This window comes from Phocoena phocoena, chromosome 6 (genome assembly GCF_963924675.1).
Source record: "Phocoena phocoena chromosome 6, mPhoPho1.1, whole genome shotgun sequence".
Classification (NCBI taxonomy): domain Eukaryota; kingdom Metazoa; phylum Chordata; class Mammalia; order Artiodactyla; family Phocoenidae; genus Phocoena; species Phocoena phocoena.
In genome coordinates, this window is record NC_089224.1 from 29,956,832 (window position 1) to 29,979,865 (window position 23,034).

General features: G+C 43.1%; 1 protein-coding gene across 1 annotated transcript in view; it reads left to right on the forward strand.

Moving 5' to 3' along the window:
• Positions 1–22,683, forward strand: part of FBP2 (fructose-bisphosphatase 2) — a 34,758-nt gene extending 12,075 nt beyond the window's left edge. The window contains exons 4-7 of the mRNA XM_065878358.1: positions 5,109–5,249; positions 14,077–14,214; positions 18,897–19,016; positions 22,269–22,683. Of these exons, the coding sequence (XP_065734430.1) occupies positions 5,109–5,249; positions 14,077–14,214; positions 18,897–19,016; positions 22,269–22,463 (594 nt within the window). The 3' untranslated portion in view covers positions 22,464–22,683. The remainder of the gene's footprint in view (positions 1–5,108; positions 5,250–14,076; positions 14,215–18,896; positions 19,017–22,268) is intronic.
• Positions 22,684–23,034: the final 351 nt, after the last annotated feature.

The window sequence follows — 23,034 nt, forward strand, 5'->3', positions numbered from 1 at the left end:
CCCCTTATCTCTGAAGAGCATTGCTAAAACACCCCTCATGATGTCCCATACTGCTTTCAGCTCCCTGTTCTATGATTTTCCTTTTTCTTGAAGTTGACATTTTCCATTTCCAACAGTCACAGATTAGACAAAGTGCAAACTCTCTCCTTTCAAGACATCCAGAACTTTTGGATACACTATATCATCCTTTAAATTCGCGGCTGAGCTCATTGAAATGAACAAGCAATAAACACAAGTTAAGGGGTGGAGGACCAGAATCAGAAAAGTGAAAACCAGAGACTTAAGAGGAGGACTGAGGGAGTTGTCCTGATGTGAGGAGCTGGTCTTGTTGATCTGAATAAATCAAGGGTGTGGGTTTTAACACCCCTACAGGGTCAGGAGACCCCGTCTCCCATTATTATGGGTAAGTCAACCTCACCAAAATTCTACTCTTTTACTGACATAAGGATACATAGACCAGTGGAACACAAAAGGGATCCTAGAGATAGACCCACACATGAATGATTGCCTGATTTATGAAAAGGCAATACTGAAGTTTAATTTGTACAGGATGATCCCTTCAATAAGTGATGCTGGTCCAGGTGAATGTCGGTATGAGAAAAAATGAACTTGACTCCTACTTCACACCATACACAAAGATTAATTAAAGACCAGAGACTTCCCTGTAAAAAGTAAAGCTATAAATCTCCTAGAAAAAAAACCACAGGAGAATATCTTCATGCCTTTGAGGAAGGTAAAGATTTTTTAAACAGGACATAAAAAGTACTAACCATGAAGGAAAAGGCTAGTAAACTGGGCTTCATTGCAACTAAGAACTTTTGTTCATCAAAAGACAACATTAAGGATGGACCTAGAGATTGTCATACTGAGTGAAGTAAGTCAGACAAAAGTAAATATATGATATCACTTATATGTGGAATTTAAAATAATGGTACAAATGAACCTATTTACAAAACAGAAATAGGATCACAGATTAGAAAACACACTTATGGTTACCAAGGGGGAAGGGGAGGGAGGGGTAAATTGGGAGATTGGGATTGACATATACACACTACTATATATAAAATAGATAACTAATAAGAACCTGCTATATAGCACAGGGAACTCTACTCAATACTCAATAATGACTGATATGGGAATGGAATCTAAAAAAGAGTGGATATATGTATAAGTGATTCACTTTGCTGTACAGCAGAAAGTAACACAACATTGTAAATCAACTATACTCTAATAAAAATTAATTTTAAAAAAAGACAACATTAAGAGAGTAAAAAGGCAACTACAGACGGATGGAAAAATTTTCAATGCATACATCCAACAGAGAACTCATATACAGAATAAATAAAGAACTCCTACAAATCAATAAAAAATACTGTCAATCTTATCAAAGGAATGGGCAAAAGACTTGAACAGGAACTTCAAAAAAGAGATTTTTTTCCCCCCAGCTTGTTAATAAGCACATGAGAGATGCTCAACATCATTAGTCATCAGGGAAATGGGCATGGAAACAGCACGGAGACATCATTTACCACCCGCCCCCAACCAGAGTGGCTAAAATTAAAAAGACTAACCATACCAACTGTAGATGAAGAAACTGGAATTCTAATATATTGGCAGTGGGAGTAGAAAATGATACAAACACTTCAGAAAAATTTGATAGCACCTGCTAGTATTAAACATATACTGATACACTATGGCCCAGCAAGTCCACTCCTGGAGTGCACCCAGGATAAATGGGTGCCTGTGTTTGCCGAAAGATGTGTACAAATTATTCATAAAAGACCCAAACTGAAAAATACCAAAAAGTGTATCAACATAAGAATGGATAAATAAACTGTGATATAGTCACACGACAAAAAGCTACATAGCAATGCAAAAGAACAAACTATTGCTATGTGCAACAACACAGATAAAATCACAAAGACATATGTTGTGAAACATAAGCGAGATACAAAAGAACACATGCTTTGTAATTTCATTTATAAGAAGTTCCAAAACAGTCAAAGCTAATTATTCTTTTGATGTCCAGATGATAAAGGCCAGAATAGAGGTTACCTTGGGGGAGGTGATAGTGACGAAAGAGGGTATAAGAGAAACTGCTAGGTGGCTGGAAATATTCTATAAACTGATCTTAGTAGTTACATCAGTATGTACTATATATATGTAAAAATTCACCAAACTGTATAGTTAAGATTTGTGTGCTTTGCTATATGTAATTTATACCTCAATTAAAAGAAAAATAATCAACTTTCCAAAAAAAGACACTATAAATAAAATTAAAAGGCAGATGACAATTGAGGAAAATGTTTGTAACATACAAGGTATTTATATCTTTCATATATAAAAAGCTATTAAAATTAAAAATAAGAAGATGAGTACCCCGATAGAAAAATAGGCAATGACATCTAACAGGCAACTTACAAAATAAGAAATAAAAATGGTCAATAAATATATAAAAATTTACTTTATTAATTATACAAAATGGAAATTAAAGCAGATGTCTTTTTTTGCACCTATCACATTGGCCAAGTTGAAAAGACAATACTATCTTATGTTTATCAGATTCTGCACGGCAACTTTTCAATATGCATCAAAAGTATTTCACCCAATACTTTTATTATTTGGAATTTCTCTTGGGAAAATGATCAGAGAAACACATGTTTATGCACTAGATTTTTCATCTCAGAGTCGTTCTGATATTTTAAAACATTTGGAGACATCAAACGATAATATAATACTATAACTAACTCTACACACATAAATTTGATAACTTAGATGAAGTAGACCAATTCTTTAAAAAGCACACTATTATTACTCACTCAGTATGAAACAGATAATTTGAACAGCCCTATAGTTACTAAGAAAATAGAGTTCAAAAGAGAGATCTCTAGGCCCAGATGGTTTCACTGGAGAATTATACCAAATGATTAAAGATGATTCAATCTCTTCTAGAAAAGAGAAGGGAAAGGAATACTTCCCAGTCTATTTTCTAAAGCCAGCATTACGCAGATACCAAAACCAGATAAGACAGTTCAGAAAGGAAAACTACAGACCAGTATCTCTCATGAATAGATGCAAAATCTTCAACATAATATTAACAGATAAAATTCAACAACGCATAAAAAGAATTATATACCATGAGTAAGTGGGTTTACTCCAGTGATGGAAAGTTGGTTCAATATTCAAAAATCAGTCAGTGTAATCCACCACATCAACCAGCTTAAAGAAGAAAAATCATAGAATCATGTCCATCAATGAAGAATAACCATTTGACAAAATTGAACACTCAGTTATAAAACAAAACAAAACAAACAAAAACTCTCAGGAAGCAAGAAATAGAAGGGAAACTTCCCTCAACTTGATAAAGAACATCTATAAAAAGACAATAGCTAACATTATATTTAACAGTGAAAGACAAAATGCTTTTTCTCTAAAATCAAGAACAAGGGAAAGATGTCCAATCTCACCACTGTTATTCAACATAATGTTGAAAGAGCTAGCTGGGGCAGTGAGACCAGAAAAAGAAATAAAACCATACAGATTGGAATGAAAAACTGTCGATAGAATGGTCCATGTAGAGAACTCCTAAGGAATCTACAAACACCAAAACCAAAGCCGGCTTCCTAGAACTAAGAAGTGAGTTCAGCAAGGTCACAGGATACAAAATTAACATACAAAAATCAATTGGATTTCTATATATCAGCAATAAACATACGGTAACTAAACTTTAGAATATGATACAATTTACAGTTACTCAAAAAAAAAAAAAAGGAATAGTACTTCTTCCAGTAATTACTGATGAAAGTAATCAAATAATGTGTCTTGTATGGAGAAACATACCATGTTCACGGGTTGGAAGACTCAACATTGTAAAGGATGTTAATTCTCCCCAAACTGATATATGTATAGGTTTGACTCAATTTCTCTCAAAATCCTGGCAAGATATTTTGTAGATATAGATAAGGTTATTCTAAAAGTTAAGACTATATGATATTAACAGAGGGATAGACACATGTTCAATGGAACAGAACAGAGAACCCAAAAATGGTTTCACACAATTTATGGCTAACAGCTTTTGACAAAGTTGTGAAAACAATTCAATGGAAGAAGGAGTCTTCTCAACAATTAATGCTGGAGCAACTGTATATCCACAGAGGGAAAAAAAAGAACTCAACCTAAACTTTATACTTTATACCAAAATCATCTCAAAATAGATTACAGGTTTAAAGGTAAAACTTTATTTTTTATTATTTTTTTTGGCTGCGCCCCACGGCTTGCGGGATCTCAGTTCCCCAACCAGAGATTGAACCCGGGCCACGGCAGTGAAAGGCCGGAATCCTAACCACTGCACCACCAGGGAAGTCCTTCCTTGCCTTTTTGAGCACAAGGAAGTAGGGAGGGACGAATCCTTCAAGAGATACCTGGAAAAGTAGGTTGTCAAATCCAGTCTCAGGTGTGGCTCTGCCCCTCCATCAAGGACATTCGCTCTTCCTTCGTCAGCATGCCTGCCTTGCCCTGTCTCTCTGAATTCCCATTCCCATTGTCACTGTTAGTGCTGCTAGCCAAAGAGAGAGGCTTCCTCAAGAAAATGTCCAGAACTGTAGACTTGGGGACAGACATGGGCAGTGTCTTCAAGGGGCAGCGCATGGACGGTGACGAGCTCTGGGCCCAGCTGCCTGGGTTGACTCCAGCTCCTCTTGATGTTGGGTGAGTTATCCAGTCGCTCAGGCTCTGAGTTCTTCATCTGAACGATGGAGGTCATAATGCTATCTACCTTGGAGTGCTGTTGTGTATGTAGAATGAGGTACTGCACAAAATCAGAGCTCAATGACCTTGGTCGTTATAATTATCAAGGAGCATGGGTTATGATTTTTAAGAGAAGGTGTAGTTTTACGTTCAGAAAACAGGGAGAAGTCCAAGAATGGCCTTTGCAATGGTTCAGCTAGAACCATTCATTAACATGGCAACGCGTTTCCTCCAGATGCATTTGTTGTGGCTTGAAATTCTAGAACTGCGTTTCCTTCAGTGGTTCAAGTAGATCTGAAATGCAGGCCTCTGGCAAAGGGTTCTCTCCAGAGACAGTAATGTTTCCCTTTTCTCTTTTGCAGACTTCAGAGGATGAGCCTTCTGAAAAGGATGCCCTGCAGCCTGGCCGCAACATTGTAGCCGCGGGCTATGCACTCTATGGAAGTGCAACACTGGTGGCTCTTTCCACTGGGCAAGGAGTGGACCTCTTCATGCTTGACCCAGTAGGTACCCAATAAGGCAGTATGGGCCTTTGTGCTTTAATTCCTGTCCTCTGAGATAATTTCCTAGTCATTCCTAATACTTGCTTTTGGGGCCAGAGAGTCTAGTTTGGAGAGCCAACAGAATCATCTAAAAACATTTAAGAACCTCTGTTCAAGTGAGGGCATTTGAGGGGTTCTACAAAGTCAGTTGTAGCAACTCAGGCCCTGTTCTTAAGGAATTTATGACCAAAAAATGCATTCAACTTCTTTGGTTTATGGGAATACAATGACTTAAGAATCCCGATGATGCCAATTTCCAGCCAGAAGCATGGATTCTTTAGAGTAGCACCGTCCACTAGAACTTTCTGTGATGATGGCTATGCTCTACTGTAATCTATACTGTCTGTTACGGTGGCTACTAGCTTCCTGTGACCATTGACCATTTGCTGTGTGGTTAGTGTGACTAAGAAACTGGGTTTCTAAATTTTATTTCTTTTTAATTAACTTAAATAGCCACATGTGACTAGTGGCTACCCTACTGGACACCAGTTTGGAGGACTTCCCCTAATACACATGTTCTTCCCAATGGGAGGAGTGACTGGTAGAAAGCTATTTTATCAGATTCTGTGTTGTTCTCCACACTTTCCACAATGAGAAAATGCTCAGTAGCAGAAGGGGAAGAAGCACAACCTCTGGGTAGATGAAAAATATGATAGCCTAACGCTGTTTGGAGGACGACATAATTGGATAAAGACACAAGAGTTCAAAAATAAAGGGTGAGCCTTCATGGGAAATGTACATTAAAAATGTTCAGGAGAAATTTTGGAAAAGATGTGTAACTTATAGAATTTCTCTTTTAAATGCTGGATGCTTTGCTTATTACTTGTGAACTACTTTGCTAAATATAATCAGGTCTTGTGAAAACTCAAATATTTCTTTTGTGGTATGCAGGCCTCTCACTGTTGTGGCCTCTCCCGTTGCGGAGCACAGGCTCTGGACGCACAGGCTCAGCGGCCATGGCTCACGGGCCTAGCCGCTCCGCGGCATGTGGGATCTTCCCGGACCGGGGCACGAACCCATGTCTCCTGCATCGGCAGGGGGACTCTCAACCACTGTGCCACCAGGGAAGCCCTCAAATAATTTTGACCAAAGTCCATTTCAGAATTTCCAGTATTCTGTGAAACAAAAGCTATTGTTCAGTATTTCAACTTAATTTGAAATTACAAATGTTTATTGAGCATCTAGTGTGTCCCCAAATACCATTCTAGGCAGTGGAGGGAGATAATGCACTGATCAAACAAACGTTTTAGACAAACATTTCAGGATTTTACATGCTGGTGCATGTGAAACCGCACAACTCATATTGGGACTTGAACTGTCTTTTAATTGAGATCACACACCTGGTCTCAGGTCTCAGGTTCTTTATGTCTCATCGCAGAAAGAATTCAGTGAGAGACAAAGTGATATGTGAGAAGTGGATTTACTTAGAGAGATACACATTCCATACACAGAATCTGCCTCAAAAGGCAAGAATAGCCACAGGACATGGGGTTGTCTTGGAAAGTGAGAGTGGCCAAAGCAGAAACATATTCCACAGACAGAGTGTGGGTCATCTCAGAAGGCAAGAGGCCTGGAAATATGGGGTGGTTAGCTTTTTATGGGCTGAGTAATTTCATAGGCTAACGAGTGGGAGGGTTATTCCTACTGTTTTGGGGAAGGGGCAGAAATTTCCAGGAATTGGGCCACTGCCCACTTTTTGGTCTTTTATGGTCATCCTTGGAACTGTTATGGTGCTGGTAGGTGTGTCATTTAGCATATGCTGGTGTATTACATTGAGCGTATATAAGAGGCTCAAGGTCCACTGGAAGTCAAGTCTTCTGCCATCTTGAGCCTAATTGATTCTAACCAGTTTTTGTTGTGTCCTCAATGGCTCTGTCATTCTTTTAAAGGTTGTGTCCTGCCCGCTTCTTTCCTGTTTCACATGTGAGTGGAAGGAAGAGGGTTACAAATTCCAAAACAGTTAAACTAAACTTTATAGTATGGAAATCTGGTATCTTTTGATTTTTAAAATTTTTATTTATTTATTTATTATTTTTTTAAAAAAACTAAACTTTATAGTATGGAAATCTGGTATCTTTTATTTTTAAAAAAATTTATTTATTTATTTATTATTTTAAAAAATTATTTATTTATTTATTTTGGGCTGCGTTGGGTCTTCGTTGCTGCATGTGGGCTTTCTCTAGTTGTGGCGAGTGGGGGCTGCTCTTCGCTGCGGTGCGTGGGCTTCTCATTGCTGTGGCTTCTCTTGTTGCGGAGCATGGGCTCTAGGCGCACAGGCTTCAGTAGTGGTGTCACGTGGGCTCAGTAGTTGTGGCTTGCAGGCTCTAGAGTTCAGGCTTAGTAGTTGTGGTGCACGGGCTTAGTTGCTCCATGGCATGTGGGATCTTCCTGGACCAGGGCTTGAACCCGTGTCCCCTTGCATTGGCAGGCAGATTCTTAACCACTGCACCACCAGGGAAGTCCATCTGGTACATTTTAAAGTCTAAATTTTTCACATATAAACCCATCAGAGCAAAACGCATTGCTGTGTCGGTTTACTGATGCTCTAATTTCTCATTTTCATAGAAGCAGGAATCTGTAGTTCACAAATAATGTTACTGAGCCCAAGCTTGTTCTGCTTGCCGCACAACAGCCAATAAATTTGGAGACAAGGTGTTGAGGCAAGGAATAGCGACTTTATTTGGAAAGCCGGCAGACCGAGAAGATGGCAGTTTAGGGTCCCCAAAAAACCATCTTACTGGGGTCTGGATGGTAGTTTCATTTATAGAACAGAGACTGGGAGGAGGTGAGGAAGTGAAGTAAAGAGGCCATTAGTTTTGCCTGTCTTGGCCAACATCGGGATTTCTTCTTTTCTGCAGCCATTCACAGGTGGTCAGGGTCACATTATCTCCCTGTGAGCTGAGCAAAGGCACTTTAGTTTAACATTCAGGCACAGGGTAAGGGTTCCCTGTGGCAGGCCATTATGTATGATTATAATAACAAAAGCAACAAAAAGCAAAGGTTAAAGTCAAAGAAACAGATCGAACATGGAGTCTGATTTAGCTCTTCCCTGCTACAATGATACTCTCAGAATAGTAGCTGACAGTTAGACAGTGCTTATTGAGTGGTGGATAGGTTATCTGTTCTAAGCAACTTGCATATATTAATGCATTTAAGCCTCACAGCGGCCCTGTGAGGGTAGGTCCTACTATTATTCTCATTTTCAGACACGGAAGGTGAGGCACAGAGAGGGTAGGTAACTTGCCCAAGGTCATACTAGTAGCAGTGGAGCCAAGAGTCACACTCAGGCTGTGATAATTGTGATTTATAAGAAATAAATAAATTTGATCATTCAGATTGAAACAGGAGGGAAGGGAGCAGGGCGCGCACGACCTTTGAAAGAATGACACAGCCCGAAGACATGACTTAAACTGATTAGAACCAAATGGGTCCAAGATGGCGGACAAGTCGACTTCCACTAGACCTTGAGCCTCAGTATATGCTCACTGTAACACATCAGCAAGCTAAATGACACACCCACAGGTGCCATGACAGTTCCGAGGCCCACCATAAGGATAAAAAACTGGGCGGTGGCCCAATTCCTGGAAGTCCCGCCCCTTCCTGAAATAGCTGGAATACTCCTCCCACTCATTAGCCTATGAAATTACCCACCCCTATAAAAACTGACAGCCCCATACCCTGGTTCCTTTTTCACCTTCTGAGATGGCCCACACTCTGTCTGTGGAGTGTGTTTTTCTCTAAATAAATCCACTTCTTACCTATCACTTTGTCTCTCACTGAGTTCTTTCTTCAGTGAGACATCAAGAACCTGAGCTTCATTAAGTCCTGAAACCAGGTGTGGGATCTCAGTTGGAAGACTGAGTTTTGGCCAGGTTTGAGTCCTAGCAGTGTGGGTTCAAGTCCCAATCTGGGTTTAGGCTGTGTTCGAGTTCTGGCACAGGGGTTCAAGGTCCAATCTGAGGTGCACGGTTTCAAGATGACCAAAATATATTCCTCATATATTTGTTATTCATCCATGGTTCCTGGCTCACAGCTCCCAAACGCTTGGAATTTCCTAAGTGCTGAAGGGGTCTTTTGTTATGGTAATGAGGTGACTTTTGGAAGGCTCCTAAAGATGGGGGCTGGTTTCCAATGGACCCAACCACATGATTAGAGGGTTGGGACTTTCAGTCTCATCCCCTGGCCTCAGAGGAGGGGAAAGGGACTGGAGGTTGAATCAATTGCAAACGATTTAATCAATCATGCCTATAATGCCTGTATAATGAAGCCTCCATAAAAACCCAAAGGACTGGGTTCAGAGAGCTTCTGGGTTGAGACTGAGGAGAGTGGTGAGCCCGGAGAGGGCAGTGGAGCTCTTCACCACTTCCCTGTGCATCTCTTCCATCTGGCTGTTCCTGAGTTATAGACTTTTGTAAGAAACCAGTTATCTAGTAAGTAAAATGCTTTCTTTGAGTTCTGGGAGCCACTGTAGCAAATTAACTGCCCTGAGAAAGAGGTCCCTGATGCCAAAATCTTGGCTTTCCTGCGTACTGATACTGAACAGAAATATGGAGACAGAGTTGTGGAGAAGAAAGAAAGCTTTATTTCTTTGCCAGGCAAAGAGGGAACACAGTAGGCTAGCGCCTCAAGAACTGTGTCCCCCTCCCTGGGGAACAGGGAGAGGTCTTATAGTCTGGGCTCATGGTCAGAGGTATGTGATAAGGATCAAGGCAATAACAGTCTTGCATTCTTTCTTCTGCAAAGTTTCAAAAGGGTGGGGTTGCTGACAAGATTAGGGTGTGTGCAGGGTCTCAGGTGGTCAGGTCTCCTAATCTTGATGAGCTTCTCTGGTCCCTTTTATCTTACCTTAGGTGGTTTCATGGCTGCTCCTTTCTTAATTAGCAACTATTCAAATCTGCCCTTTGGAACTCAGGGAAAGTCATGGAGGCTGGAGTCTTGCCTGCAAGAAATGGGGGACAGAAAGGCCTGTATGCCTGGGAGCCCCACAGGGCCCTGCTTGGTTTCATCCTGGGAACCTCTGATTTATGGCCGGTCAGAGTTATAGGTGACAACCTGGGTTTGAAACTGGCGTCTGAAGTGTCCCCACTTCGGGAGAAGGCAGACTTCTAGGACTGAACCCTTAACTTGTAGAATTTGATGCTATCTCTGTGTAGATAGTGTCAGAATTGAGTTGAATTTCAGACACACTGCTGGTGTCCGAGAATTGCCTGGTTGAATTGTTGCAGGAAGGGGGACCCCTTCCAGGGCCCAAGAATGGGCTCTTGTCTAACATTTGGAAATGAATTGTCCAAGGAGACACGTGCTGACAGAGCAAGAGACTATTGGGAAGGAGCGCCCAGGCGGAGAGCAGCAGGGAAGGGAACCCAGGAGAACTGCTCTGCCACGTGGCTCACAGTCTTGGGTTTTATGGTAATGGGATTAGTTTCGGGGTTGTCTCTGACCCGTCATCTGACTGAGGGTCCTTCCTGGTGGTACCTGCATCGCTCAGCCAAGAAGGATTCCAGCAAGAAGGATTCTGGGAGGTTGGTAGGATATATATATGGACTGGGGTCTCCTCTCTCCTTTTGACCTTTACCGAATTCTTCCGGTTGGAAGTAGCTTATTAGTTCCATGTTCCTTACCAGGACCTCCTGTTGTAAGATAACTCACGCAGGTGGTTACTATGGTACCTGACCAGGGCGGGCGGTTTCTGTCAGTGGTTCCTTTAACAGTATGTGTGAGACTCCTCCCTTACCCACCCCCCCAACACACACACATAAACACACATAAACGCACACACAGAGGAAGTGGCCTTGGCACACCAATTCACAGGCAGTTTTGTGTTTAAACTATTATACCAGACAATTTTGAATAAACTCTCTCGATTACAAGCAAAATATCTCCAAGAACATTCTGAAGTGGTTCTACGGGTAGTAGGGAAGTGCCTTTGGCTCAGGGGGCCAGCTGAAGGATTCTAGAGACACAGCTCATACTTTCCACCTTCGGTCACGATAGGGGGGCCCAGTCTGGATACAGGTAGGCCAGACAGTTTGATTACACATGAGAAAGAAGAGACGAACCATAGCATGCTCTCTGCTGAGCTCTCTTTATTAGCCTGAAAACCCTTTGGATCACATCACCCTACTACAAAGGACACTTGAGCAAGGACCCAGTGTATGAAGCTGAGGACCAGTTTGAAAGGTTGACTTCAAGCTGAAGCAGCTTATGGCAATTGTCACAGGTAGAAAACCATAGAGGGTGGCCAGCAGGTTACTCAGGCAGGGCCTCACAGCCCAGAGTTCCTTGGTGGGGCAGCTAAGAGCCTGCCTGATCTGTGAGTTTGCAGGGCTGGTAATTTGATTTTGTCAGAGCATACATTTTGTTCAGGCATGGAGGGACCGCCTCACGTTAACCAAACTCTCAACTGTGGTATAAGCCACAATGACAAGGCATTTGTTTACAAATAGCAGATATCATTTCTGGGTGACAAGGATATGGTACCTGATAATCAGGTACCCTCTTCTCAAAGCTGTGGGAGGCCCTTTGCGGTTTTTTTTTTGGTTTTTTTTTGCAGTTCGTGGGCCTCTCAACGCTGTGGCCTCTCCCGTTGCGGAGCACAGGCTCCGGACACGCAGGCTCAGCGGCCATGGCTCACGGGCCCGGCCGCTCCGTGGCATGTGGGATCTTCCCTGACCGGGGCACGAACCCGTGTCCCCTGCATCGGCAGGCGGACTCTCAACCACTGCACCACAAGGGAAGCCCTGTGGGAGGCCTTTTTAATATTCAGTGGGTGCCAGTGATCACACAGTCAGAAAAAGACATTTATTTTCCAGGTTAGAGTAAGGCTCCACAGCCAGTTCCTCCATCCCACAATAGGGAACAACTCTCCAGGGGCCTGAGTGTCTACACCCACAGCCCCTGGGGTGGATAAATAAGAGTAGACATTATTTAGACAACAGTATCTGTCTTTGATCTTTGCTGATAAACAAAAAGAAAAGGATCCTGGCTAAACTAAGTAAAGGACTTACTGTATTAATGGGAAAGCTCAGGCCCCAGGCTAGAGATGGGCAGGTCTGGGAAGCTGGATTCACAGGAACGGTCCCACAGGACAGCCTGTCTGGTCTGGACACCACCCCTGATGCTGTGTCTCTCCTCAGGTTTCAAATGCCAGGAAGGGGTATGTAATTTGTTAAGCTCAGTCAGTTGCCTGACCTTGGGCTAGAGGAGGCCCAGCTTAGAGTCTTCTTAGACTGGCATCCAATGAAAAAAGTTAATTATTCAAAGGAAGTTCGGGTACTTTTAGGACGTGGAACTCCATGCTGAGCTGCTCCAAAGCAACAGATGTCCAGAACAAGTGATTAAAGCTCATGATCCAGAGACCATCGAGTACTTCCCCACAACGTAAGAAGCTGGTTTAGTAGCAAGGGAGAAGGCACTCTGGAGGAACCGTGAGGCATCGTGCTAAGAGGGGGTTGGCTTGGGCTTATTATAGCTCTTGGGGTTTTGCTTGATGATTCTAAGGAGTATTTGAGAAAGAGAGGGTCAGTTCTGGATTGGGTGTTGTCTAGATGTGGGTACAATGATTGATGGTGTATCTCAGTTTGTATGTAGGAGGTGGGAAGTTTAAAGTGAGGGTAGAGAGTCATTGGTAAAGAAGCACTCATCACTCACATTTGGCAGAAGAGAGGCGTGTTGAGTTGTTTTTGCATTTGAGTATCCTCATCTTTGTCTTATTTCAGACATGGTCAGTGTGGCCTTGTCTCTTTGTGGGAGTGTTGTAGACGTTCATTCCGAGCCTTCTAGCTGTGAGCTGTCATCTTGGGGGATTTTTATTTTCTGAGTCTTCAAAGTTTAATCAAAACTGATTAGATTTCCAGGGTCTGATTTTCTTCCTAGTGACTTAGAGAGACATCCAGCCTTTCAAAGTGAATCTGCAGCTAGCTAATTACATTCCTAGGGATGAGACCGTCGGCACTTTAATTCTCAGGATTTAAAAAACATTTTTTTATCAACTGTTCCTCATGCTGAGCGAATACAGTTTCTGACTGAAGGGATTTCTCTTTACCCATATAAGAGTAGTTGGGACACAAGGAACTTTGAATGGTTTCCAACATTGAGTCGTTAAGATAAACAAAATAACTGGGGACTTCCCTGGCGGTCCAGTGGTTAAGACTCCACGCTTCCGATGCAGGGAGCACAGGTTCGATCCCTGGTTGGGGAACTAAGATCCCACGTGCCTCACCATGCGCCCCCCCCCGCCCCCCCGCCAAAAAAAAAAAAGCTGAACTGAATGTGGAAGAGAATGGCAAAAACATTATAGGAAATACAGGATAGATAAATTAAAGAAAAATAACTGGACCACAAATTAGTGGTCTAACTGCATCCCCCACCTTCATGACAAATCCCATTTGAGTAACTCTTTCCTCTCATTGTTGATGGCCCAAATCTTCCTGAAAACATTAGGAATTAACCAGGGGTGAGAACTTGGGGGATAAATACAGCTAGGTTCTTTACAAATGAGTAACCTAGCTACGGTGAAAGTTACAAAGGAAATTTTCCCTCTTTTTCCTTTGAATTATTTTATTTCTTGTTATATCACTGCTTGAGCTGCCTGTGCAGGCTCCATATTGTCACTGTTCTTTATACAACTCATAAAAGCATCACTAGGCAGGCTGCAGAGGACCCGGCAAACCCCAGGGTTCTTTTAGCAGACCCACATCTTCTACTGTTCTCTGGTTGTTGGTGTGTGCTGTTGGCTTCTGTTTCCTGGTATCTCTCTTCTTCCTGGTGTTTCTTTTCACCTTTCTAGGCTCTTGGTGAATTTGTCCTGGTGGAAAAAGATGTCAAGATTAAAAACAAAGGAAAGATTTACAGCCTCAATGAGGGCTATGCCAAGTATTTTGATGCTGCCACCACAGAATATGTGCAGAAAAAGAAATTTCCCGAGGTGAGTGAAGAAAGCTAAGGCAGAAGCAGGGGGAATGCTGTCTCAGTGGGTTCCTGTTTTGGGGATGGCTGTCGGGGCCTGGCTGAAAGAGGTTGATGTCCCTGTTCATGGCTCTGGACTGTATGAGAATGGCAAACTCTGACTTTCTTCATAAGCAATCAAAGTCTTTCATAGCTAAAATTTACGTAGTATAGATAATACTCTCCAGGTGAGTTTTTCCAGGAGAAATTGTCTATGAAGAAGGGAGAGATCAATATTTCAAAATCCAGAGTTTCAGGTCAGAGCATCTCCCCTGTCATTTTTTGCTAAGCTACCACCTGTGCTGATTCTGGTCACTTAATTGTATTTAGGTGGAATAATTACATTTAAAAGTACCATTCATATGCTCTAATATCAGGGCCTGGTGTTTACTCCAAGTTTTAGGAAGGTCTTTGGCTCTCAGTGTGATTACTGAGTCCTGGACTTCATGTGGCTATTAATATAGCCCAAACCGGGCTTCCCTGGTGGCACAGTGGTTGAGAGTCCGCCTGCCGATGCAGGGGACACGGGTTCGTGCCCCGGTCCAGGAGGATCTCACATGCTGCGGTGCGGCTGGGCCCGTGAGCCATGGCCGCTGAGCCTGCGCGTCCTGAGCCTGTTGCTCCGCAACGGGAGAGGCCACAACAGTGAGAGGCCCGCGTACGGCAAAAAAAGAACAAAACCAAAAAACAAACAAACAAAAAATGTAGCCCAAACAATGCAGTATGTATGTCTGCCGTACAAATACAAAGAGTGCTTTTAAGACAGGTGTGGGAAGGAGTCAGAGCATTTTCAGATCAAGAATGTGAAGTCTGACCTACACTGGAAGTGGCTGGAAAAGCAGTGGTGTGATGTGCCAGCCTGGCTGTCCCGGGAAGCCCTTCAAGAGCTCCAGGGCGAAAAAGCTCGGGATTCCAGAGGGTGCAGAGCAGTTAGTTAACAGGGTGCTGGGACCTGCCTCTGCTGCCTCAAACAGAAGCTTTAGAGAGTTTTCTTCTTTCTCTGTTATGTTTGTTCTTTAAGCAAAATTCTTAGAAGTGCAGTCTCCTGTACCTCTCCTTTGCTGTCATGCACAAACCTGTTAGACATCTTAAGGGCAGAAGTAACAGGATATGAATTGTGAGGTTGATAAAGTCAAAATTATTTACAAGTTCCCAGTCTTGGAGATGATTTCATGGTGGTTCCCATTCTAAACTAAAATGCACCTCTTCTAGAACCCATAAAGGAAGATACATATTTTACCACTGAAAAACCAAACCATATAAAAAAAACCATATATATATATATATATATTTTTTTTTTTTTTTTTTTTTTTTGCGGTACGTGGGCCTCACTGTTCTGGCCTCTCCCGTTGCGGAGCACAGGCTCCGGACACGCGGGCTCAGCGGCCACGGCTCGCGGGCCCAGCTGCTCCGCAGCATGTGGGATCTTCCCAGACCGGGGCACGAACCTGTGTCCCCTGCAATGGCAGGCGGACCCTCAACCACTGCGCCACCAGGGAAGCCCCCTCTCCTGTACTTTTGCCCTCGGGAAGCCCCTCTCCAGTGTGAGCAGGCAGTGCTCCTCCCACACCTCATTCTTCCTGAGGCCATTGCTTCCCTGCAGGATCTTTGTGTTCCGGCTGCAATTCTCCCACACACCGCACCCCTGGGAGATGGGAAGTGGTCCAGGCACTTTTCCTTACCCTCCGCCATTGTGGAAGGAGCAGTCCTCCTTTGCTGTTTGTCTCCTGACAGTAGCAGCTTCTCCTATCCCTGACTGCACTCTTCTATTAGTCATGATAATAGTAGCTAGTGTATACTATGTCAGACACTGTTCCTAGTGCTTGTTGTGTACTAACTCATTCAATTCTCCAACAGACTACAAGATAAGTGTTAATACCACAGTCCCCATTTTACATATGGGGAAATTGAGGCCCTAAACAGTCAAGTAATGTTACCGAGTTCAAGCTCTTCTTGCTTGCTGCATGGCAATAGAGGCTAATAGAGAGATGAGTTACTGGGGCAAAAAATAGCGACTTTATTAGGAAAGCCAGCAGACCAAGAAGATGGTGGACTAGTGTCCCAAAGAACCACCTTACCTGAGTTAGAATTCAGGCTTCTTTTATACTAAAAGGGAAGGGGGTGTGATTGGTTGTTGCAGACTTCTTGGTGTCAGAATCCTTTGTGCTTGCAGCTGTCAACATAGGTCAAGTCAGGATGTTCCTGTAAATCTACAACAAGACAAATGTTATTCTCTGTTCTGCAACTTTTTATCTCTATATGAATGGAAAAGTGACCTTTGAAGGTCAGAGCCTTGAGAATGGGCTGTCCTGTATATTTCAGCCTAGAGGCAGCATTCTTAATTTGTAGCAAAAGCAATAGAATACAAAGGTTAAAGTAAACTAAACAGATCCAATATAGAGTCAGATTTGTTCTTCCTTATTCAGTAACTTGAGTAAAGATGACCTTATTTAACTGGTAGAGCCAGGATTAAAATCTGAGCCTTCTGTTGCGCAACAGATCTCTAGGGCTTTTTTTCATCTTGTAAAGCTGGAATTCTACATCCATTGAACAACAATTCCCCATTTCCTCCTCCCCTCCCCCATCCCTAGTAACCACACCCTCCTATGTGTTTCTATGTGCTGGATTACTTTAGATACCTCAGGTAAGTGGAATCATGTAGTGTTTGTCTTTTTGTGACTGGCTCATTTCACTTAGCATAATGTCCTCAAGGTTCATCCATGTTGTAACAAGTGACAGGATTTCCTTCTTTTTCAAGTCTGAATAATATTCCACTGTGTGTATATACCACATTTTCTTATCCACCTATCTGTCAATGGACACTCAGGTTGCTTCCACTTCTTGGCTATTGTGAATGCTGCAGTGAACATGGGTATGGCGATATCTCTTTGAGATTCTATTTCCTAGTTTTTTAGGATAAATACCCAGAAGTTGGAAGGATGTTTCCTTTTTTTTTTTTTTTTTAAGTTTTTCTTTCCTGTCATTCCCTCTTTAACTCTCTTTGCTCCATTGTCTGCCCTTTATAATCCTCTTTTATCTGTGTTGCCAAATCCAGCGTCATGTTTCCACCTTATGTTACCTGACCTTTCCATGGCATTTAGGGGTGTTTACCCCTTCCTTGGCCTTGTGTCTGGTTTTACATCCACCTTCCTAATCATCTTCTTAGCCTCTTTTACTGGCTTCCACACTTCTGCCTGCCCTTCAAGCTTGGTACAGGACTTTATTCCAAACAAACCTCTCAGCTCACACTTGGTATCCTGCCAGGGTGAACTCATCCAGTCTCTTCTGATGGAATTCAGATCTGCTTGCTCCTCAGACACCTAGAACTCCACATGTCCAACTCTGACCCTCCTATCCCCCACCCCCCACTGAACATACACCCCCAATTCTGCTCCTTCCTGGTTCTTCTTCTCTTGATCCATACTGCCTCAACCATCATGTTCATTCCCAACAACATTCGGGGAATGAGTCGAGAGGATTACCTCTTTCTTATGCCCATGTCTAATCATTCACTTGGTGTTATCAACTCTATTTCCTAAATATCTCTCAAGTTAGTCCATTTTCTTCATCCTTATGGCCATTGGTCTAATCCAGACCTGTGTTCTTTTACCTACTGAGAAGTCTCTTAATTGGCATCTGAAGGTGTTTTTATATACTTAATATCATTATGTGAATAAAATGGAGGAGGCAAAATCTCCCATGTAATTTTTAAGGTAACAACCTGAGTAGTGCTTTCAAGAAATCTCATGTAGATGAAATTCAGTAGGTATTTTCCCAGCATGTACTTTTTGCCTCACACCAGGCTGGGCTCAGGGAATGCCAAGATCAAGCAGGAAGTCTTTTCCCCAAGGGCGTCACAGACTGATGGAGGGGCTTATGAATATAAATGCTTATGAAATCAATGCATTTTATTATGGCTGATGCCACACAAAACACTGGATATCTGCCCTGAGGAAGTTTGGTGTTTCCCTGCACTGTCAGAGAATTATTAGATTAGACACAGAAGTCTCAGATGGGTCGCTGAATGAGGAAAAGCAAACCTGCCCAAACCATTTCATCAGACAGTCGTGCCTTACCTGACATGCCCTACTTGAGGGAAATGATGAACTTTGTTCTTTTCAGAACAAATATTCTTTTCATTACATGACTAATGAAATTGAGGTTTATAAGGAAGTTGTATTTTTTGCATGATTTCTAAGGCTCCTTAAAATAATTTTGCCAGTGAATAAACACTGCTTACACTAAGTGCAAAAGTTGTCATGGTTCAAGGGAATCTGGTTTTCAGAAAGCTGAAAAGTGCTCTGAACTCTGGGGGCCAAGGAGGAGATTCAAGGAACAGCCAAACAGTTGGCGTTTGTCTGTACTTCGTTTTTCTTTCTTTAAAAAAAATTTTTTTTTCTTGTTAGCTTCTGTCTAGGACACGTGTTGTCTCTCACTTTAAGTAGTCCAACATGTAATGAGTCCAATCACTAGTTGAGGTTTGGGGCATCCTAATGAATGGAATGCTCAGTTATATAATATTTTCAATTCCTAAGCTGGTGGGTGGAAGAAGGAGGCCCTGGAATGCAGAGGTCGCACCAGCTGGATGTGTGACCTGAAGCAGGTGCTTCAGATGAATTGCTAAGCTCACTGCATCTTGTCTCTTTCCTCTCTGCCTTCTAGGATGGCAGTGCTCCCTATGGGGCCAGGTATGTGGGCTCCATGGTGGCTGACGTGCACCGCACCCTGGTCTATGGAGGGATCTTCCTGTACCCAGCGAACCAGAAAAATCCGAAGGGCAAGGTAACTCTCCTTTGTCTGCTGGCTGAACCCGTTCAGGGAACCAGTCAGAATTCGCTTTCTCATCATGCCTGCTTTTTGGCTACTGCCCTGTCCTTGGCATGTCTGTCTGCGAGTGGGCAGGTGGAAGAGAAACGAAGTCTCTATCCCATTAGTGAATTCTGAGGCTGTGGTAGAAGGTGTGGAGAAGGAGGTGGCTGAAGTTGTTGTTATTGGCGATTGTCACCGGCCTTCACTTCCGCGGGCCTCACGCCCCTCAATTCACTGTGAGTCAGCTGTGTTCGTCTCCCACGTTCCCAATGCTGTGTCTATCTTTTAGCTTCATCAGCAACTGATTTTGCATCATAGACCCTTTTGAGAATTTAATGAAACCTATGGACCCACTTCCCAGAAGAAAATTACACGTAAACATACACATTACATATGTTTTCAGGGGGTTCACGATGATCTGAGGTCTACCCAAAAATTCCATAGACAGTTCCCAAAGTCCAGACTAAGCAGTTCTGCTCAGAACTCATTCAATATTTCTGGAAAGGTAGCTCCTGGAAGGTCTCACTGCAACTTTATGGTCCCAGTGCATCTGTTTTGAATAGACACCGCCATGGCAAGGTGCCTGATTTTTAGCCAGTCACAGAATCATAGGTGGGTAGACAAATCCAGACAAAGCCCTGTTGTATTCTCTGACACACTAACAAGTAGCCACATGTATATATGTCTCTCAGCACGGGCGACCTGAATTATTGGAATGCCAGATTCAAAGCCACGGTAAGAAATCTAACACAGCACATGAGACCAGAGAGGAGATTTTAATATGCAGATTGGTATGTCAGACATTTTTTTTCACGTGAGTGTTTAGCTCACCTATATTAGCTGGTTGAACTAAGAGTCACAGATAAATCTGCACAAAAGGTGCTGGAGGAAAGAAAAGTGTTACGGAGTATTAAGTGAGATAGAGTAGAAGATGTGGAAATTCTTTTTTGGCCGCGCTGCGCGGCATGCAGGATCTTAGTTCCTCGACCAGGGATTGAACCCACGCCCCCTGCAGTGGAAGCGTGGAGTCTTAACCACTGCACCACCAGGGAAGTCCCCTATTTTTTTTGCGGTACGCGGGCCTCTCCCTGTTGTGGCCTCTCCCGTTGTGGAGCACAGGCTCCGGACGCACAGGCTCGGCGGCCATGGCTCACGGGCCCAGCCGCTCCGCGGCAGGTGGGATCTTCCCGGACCGGGGTACGAACCCGTGTCCCCTGCATCGGCAGGCGGACTCTCAACCACTGTGGCACCAGGGAAGCCCCACTATTTTTTTTTTTTTTTTAATGTGGATATTCTTAAGTAGAACCGGTCTTGTCACGTACGCATTTCCAACAGGGAGAACATTAAGACTAATTATTACTAATTATTAAGATGATTTAAAATGAGTCTTAAAATATCCACATATAATTACAAAAACATTTCCATAAGCATGTATAATTGCATATATAGATCTATATTCATAGCACCACATTGAAAGTATCGTTGGTTTCTGACCTCCATGTTTTAGCTCTCAAGGTCTCTGTGACCACATCTGTGTGTGTGGGTGCGTGGTTGGGTTCTCCTCCTATGTGCGCTTGTCTCTGTAGAGCAGTGTGGATTTTAATCGTGAAAAAAAAATAGATTGCATGGCCTGCAGGTCAAGGTACCATGAAGATCCAGACATTGTGTTTTAAGATGCGTTTACTACAACAATGGCATTTTAAGGTCAGAACAAACCTTGCCTCCGAGACAAGCTTTATGCAAGAATGCTGTGCTTGTTTATTTGTTTACTTATTTATTGTATCTGAATCAACATGATACAAACAAAAGCATGGTATGCTGTTTTCCCAAAATGGCAACAAATGCCCTCTACAGTCTTAATTTACTTTCTCCTCGATGCGTGGCTCTCCAACCCAGATTGGAGATATTTTGTTCCTCTCTTTGAAATAACAATAATTTAAAAATCAGCACAAGATATAACTGTTTTCTCCAAGTAGTTTTAACAAACGCATTTCAAGAAAAGAATGGAAAGAAAAAGGCCGCACAGAGCTAGATCAACCACTTTGAAAGCTCATTGCGGAAAAGGAGAAAAATTTTTTTAACTACAGATTTTGTACCTATGAGGGAAGGAAGGAGAAGATCGTATGATACTGAGTCAGAGCGTGCAGCTAGAATGTCACCCTGAATCTAATGTGATGTGTGTGTGTGTGTCCGCTGTGGGTCAGGGGATGGGGAGGGAGTCAGAACATAATGACAGAAGTAGACCCAGAAAGGACATTCAGTCAGCCCATTTCAAGTCAATTCACCATATTATAACTGGACACAGGACAGACACCCGCTAGTTCTCACAGTGCCTTTTAGAAAGGCATTTCTTTCTCAGAACAGGCTCGGCCCTGGACACATGTACCTGGCCTGGCAAACAAAGGTGCAGGCTGATTTCCCCCACCCCCATTTCTGCCCTCCACTGGGAGCCCTGTGCAGTGTACACGGTAGCCTTGTTTGGACACTCTCTACATGTCAGGCAGTACTAGGAATGGAGATGCCACAAAGACCAACCTGACAGACCCCTCCCCTGCCCTCAAGGGAGGGCGTCCAATGAGGAAGGCAGATGTTAAACAAACTTCAGAGTCTGGACTGTTATGAAAGGGGAAGTACAGGATTCTGTGGGAGAGCATGCAATGAGAGAGTTAACTAACTTAGTCTAAGGGGCCAAAAGGAAAGGCCATTTAAACACCAGCAAACTGTGCGGCCAAGTCGACACTTGAGATGTTCCTCCCCACGATGCCGGACAGTGTGGTTATCTTGAGAGACTGGCCAGCACTCCCGAGGTGACCTTCCGATCCCATCCAAGCTAGACGCTTGACTGGCCATAAGGCCTGGCATACAGAGGCTCCTAACCAGGCCCCGCAGAGTCAGTTTACCTCATTGCGGAACCAGAGAGAAATGAGTACCTAGATCTCATACTCCCAAGTGAGAAGGCCAAGCTTTCATAAGCATAAAGGTCACAAGACAGGTAGATGTCGACCAGAGGTGTCCCCAAAGGCATATGTGATAAGTATCAGCGGAGGCACCCAGCCTCCTGGAGAGTGTAGGGCTCGGGCAGCCAGCTCCGCTGAGATGTGCAAATGCACTCGCGCTAATGAGACAGCAGTTGAGTAATTGGAATTCCTCGCGGAACTTTAGGGGCATGGCGTGGGAATTTTGACAACTTGCAACACTTGTCCACCTGACTCTGTTCCTCTGCAGCTCCGGCTCTTGTATGAGTGCAATCCTGTGGCCTACATCATCGAGCAGGCAGGAGGCATGGCGACCACAGGCACCCAGCCTGTGCTGGACGTGAAGCCTGAGGCCATTCACCAACGAGTCCCCCTCATTCTAGGGTCCCCGGATGATGTGCAGGAATATCTCACCTGTGTACAGAAAAACCAGGCAGGCAGGTAGTGAGTCTGACCCCTCAAGCCCTCTTCTCCTTGTGTTGTACCTTGTTAAGGACCCTAGATGAATGATAGGTGAGTGAATGCTGGTGATGAGAAACAAAAGGCAAATCCACCAAATCACATCCAGAGGAGCAGACGCCAAGGGCTCACGATAAGTCTAGAAGCCAGAGGTGAGTCTGTGGTCAGTGTAAAGGGCTAAAAATAAAACGCACGTGCGAAAAGAACGACTTTGATTTGTCTTCTGTCATGAACAGTGGCAAATAGGGTTGTGATTCTAGGTCTATCAGCCCAAGTAATCAGCAGCTATCCACCTGTGGGCCAAAGGTACAGAGATCAGTTAAGAATTTGTCTTGGTTTGCTTAAAATTTGAACCTAGTGTCGGAGTCCTATAGTGATTAATTTCTTTTCTTATAAAATAGATATGTATATTATATATATATATATATACTTATTATATATACTTATATATATTCAAGGTATATAAATATATACATTATATATATTTAAATATATAAACGGCTGACTTAATTTCTTAGAAGTTTTTGTCTTATTGTGGATAGGTTTTGAGTTAGAAA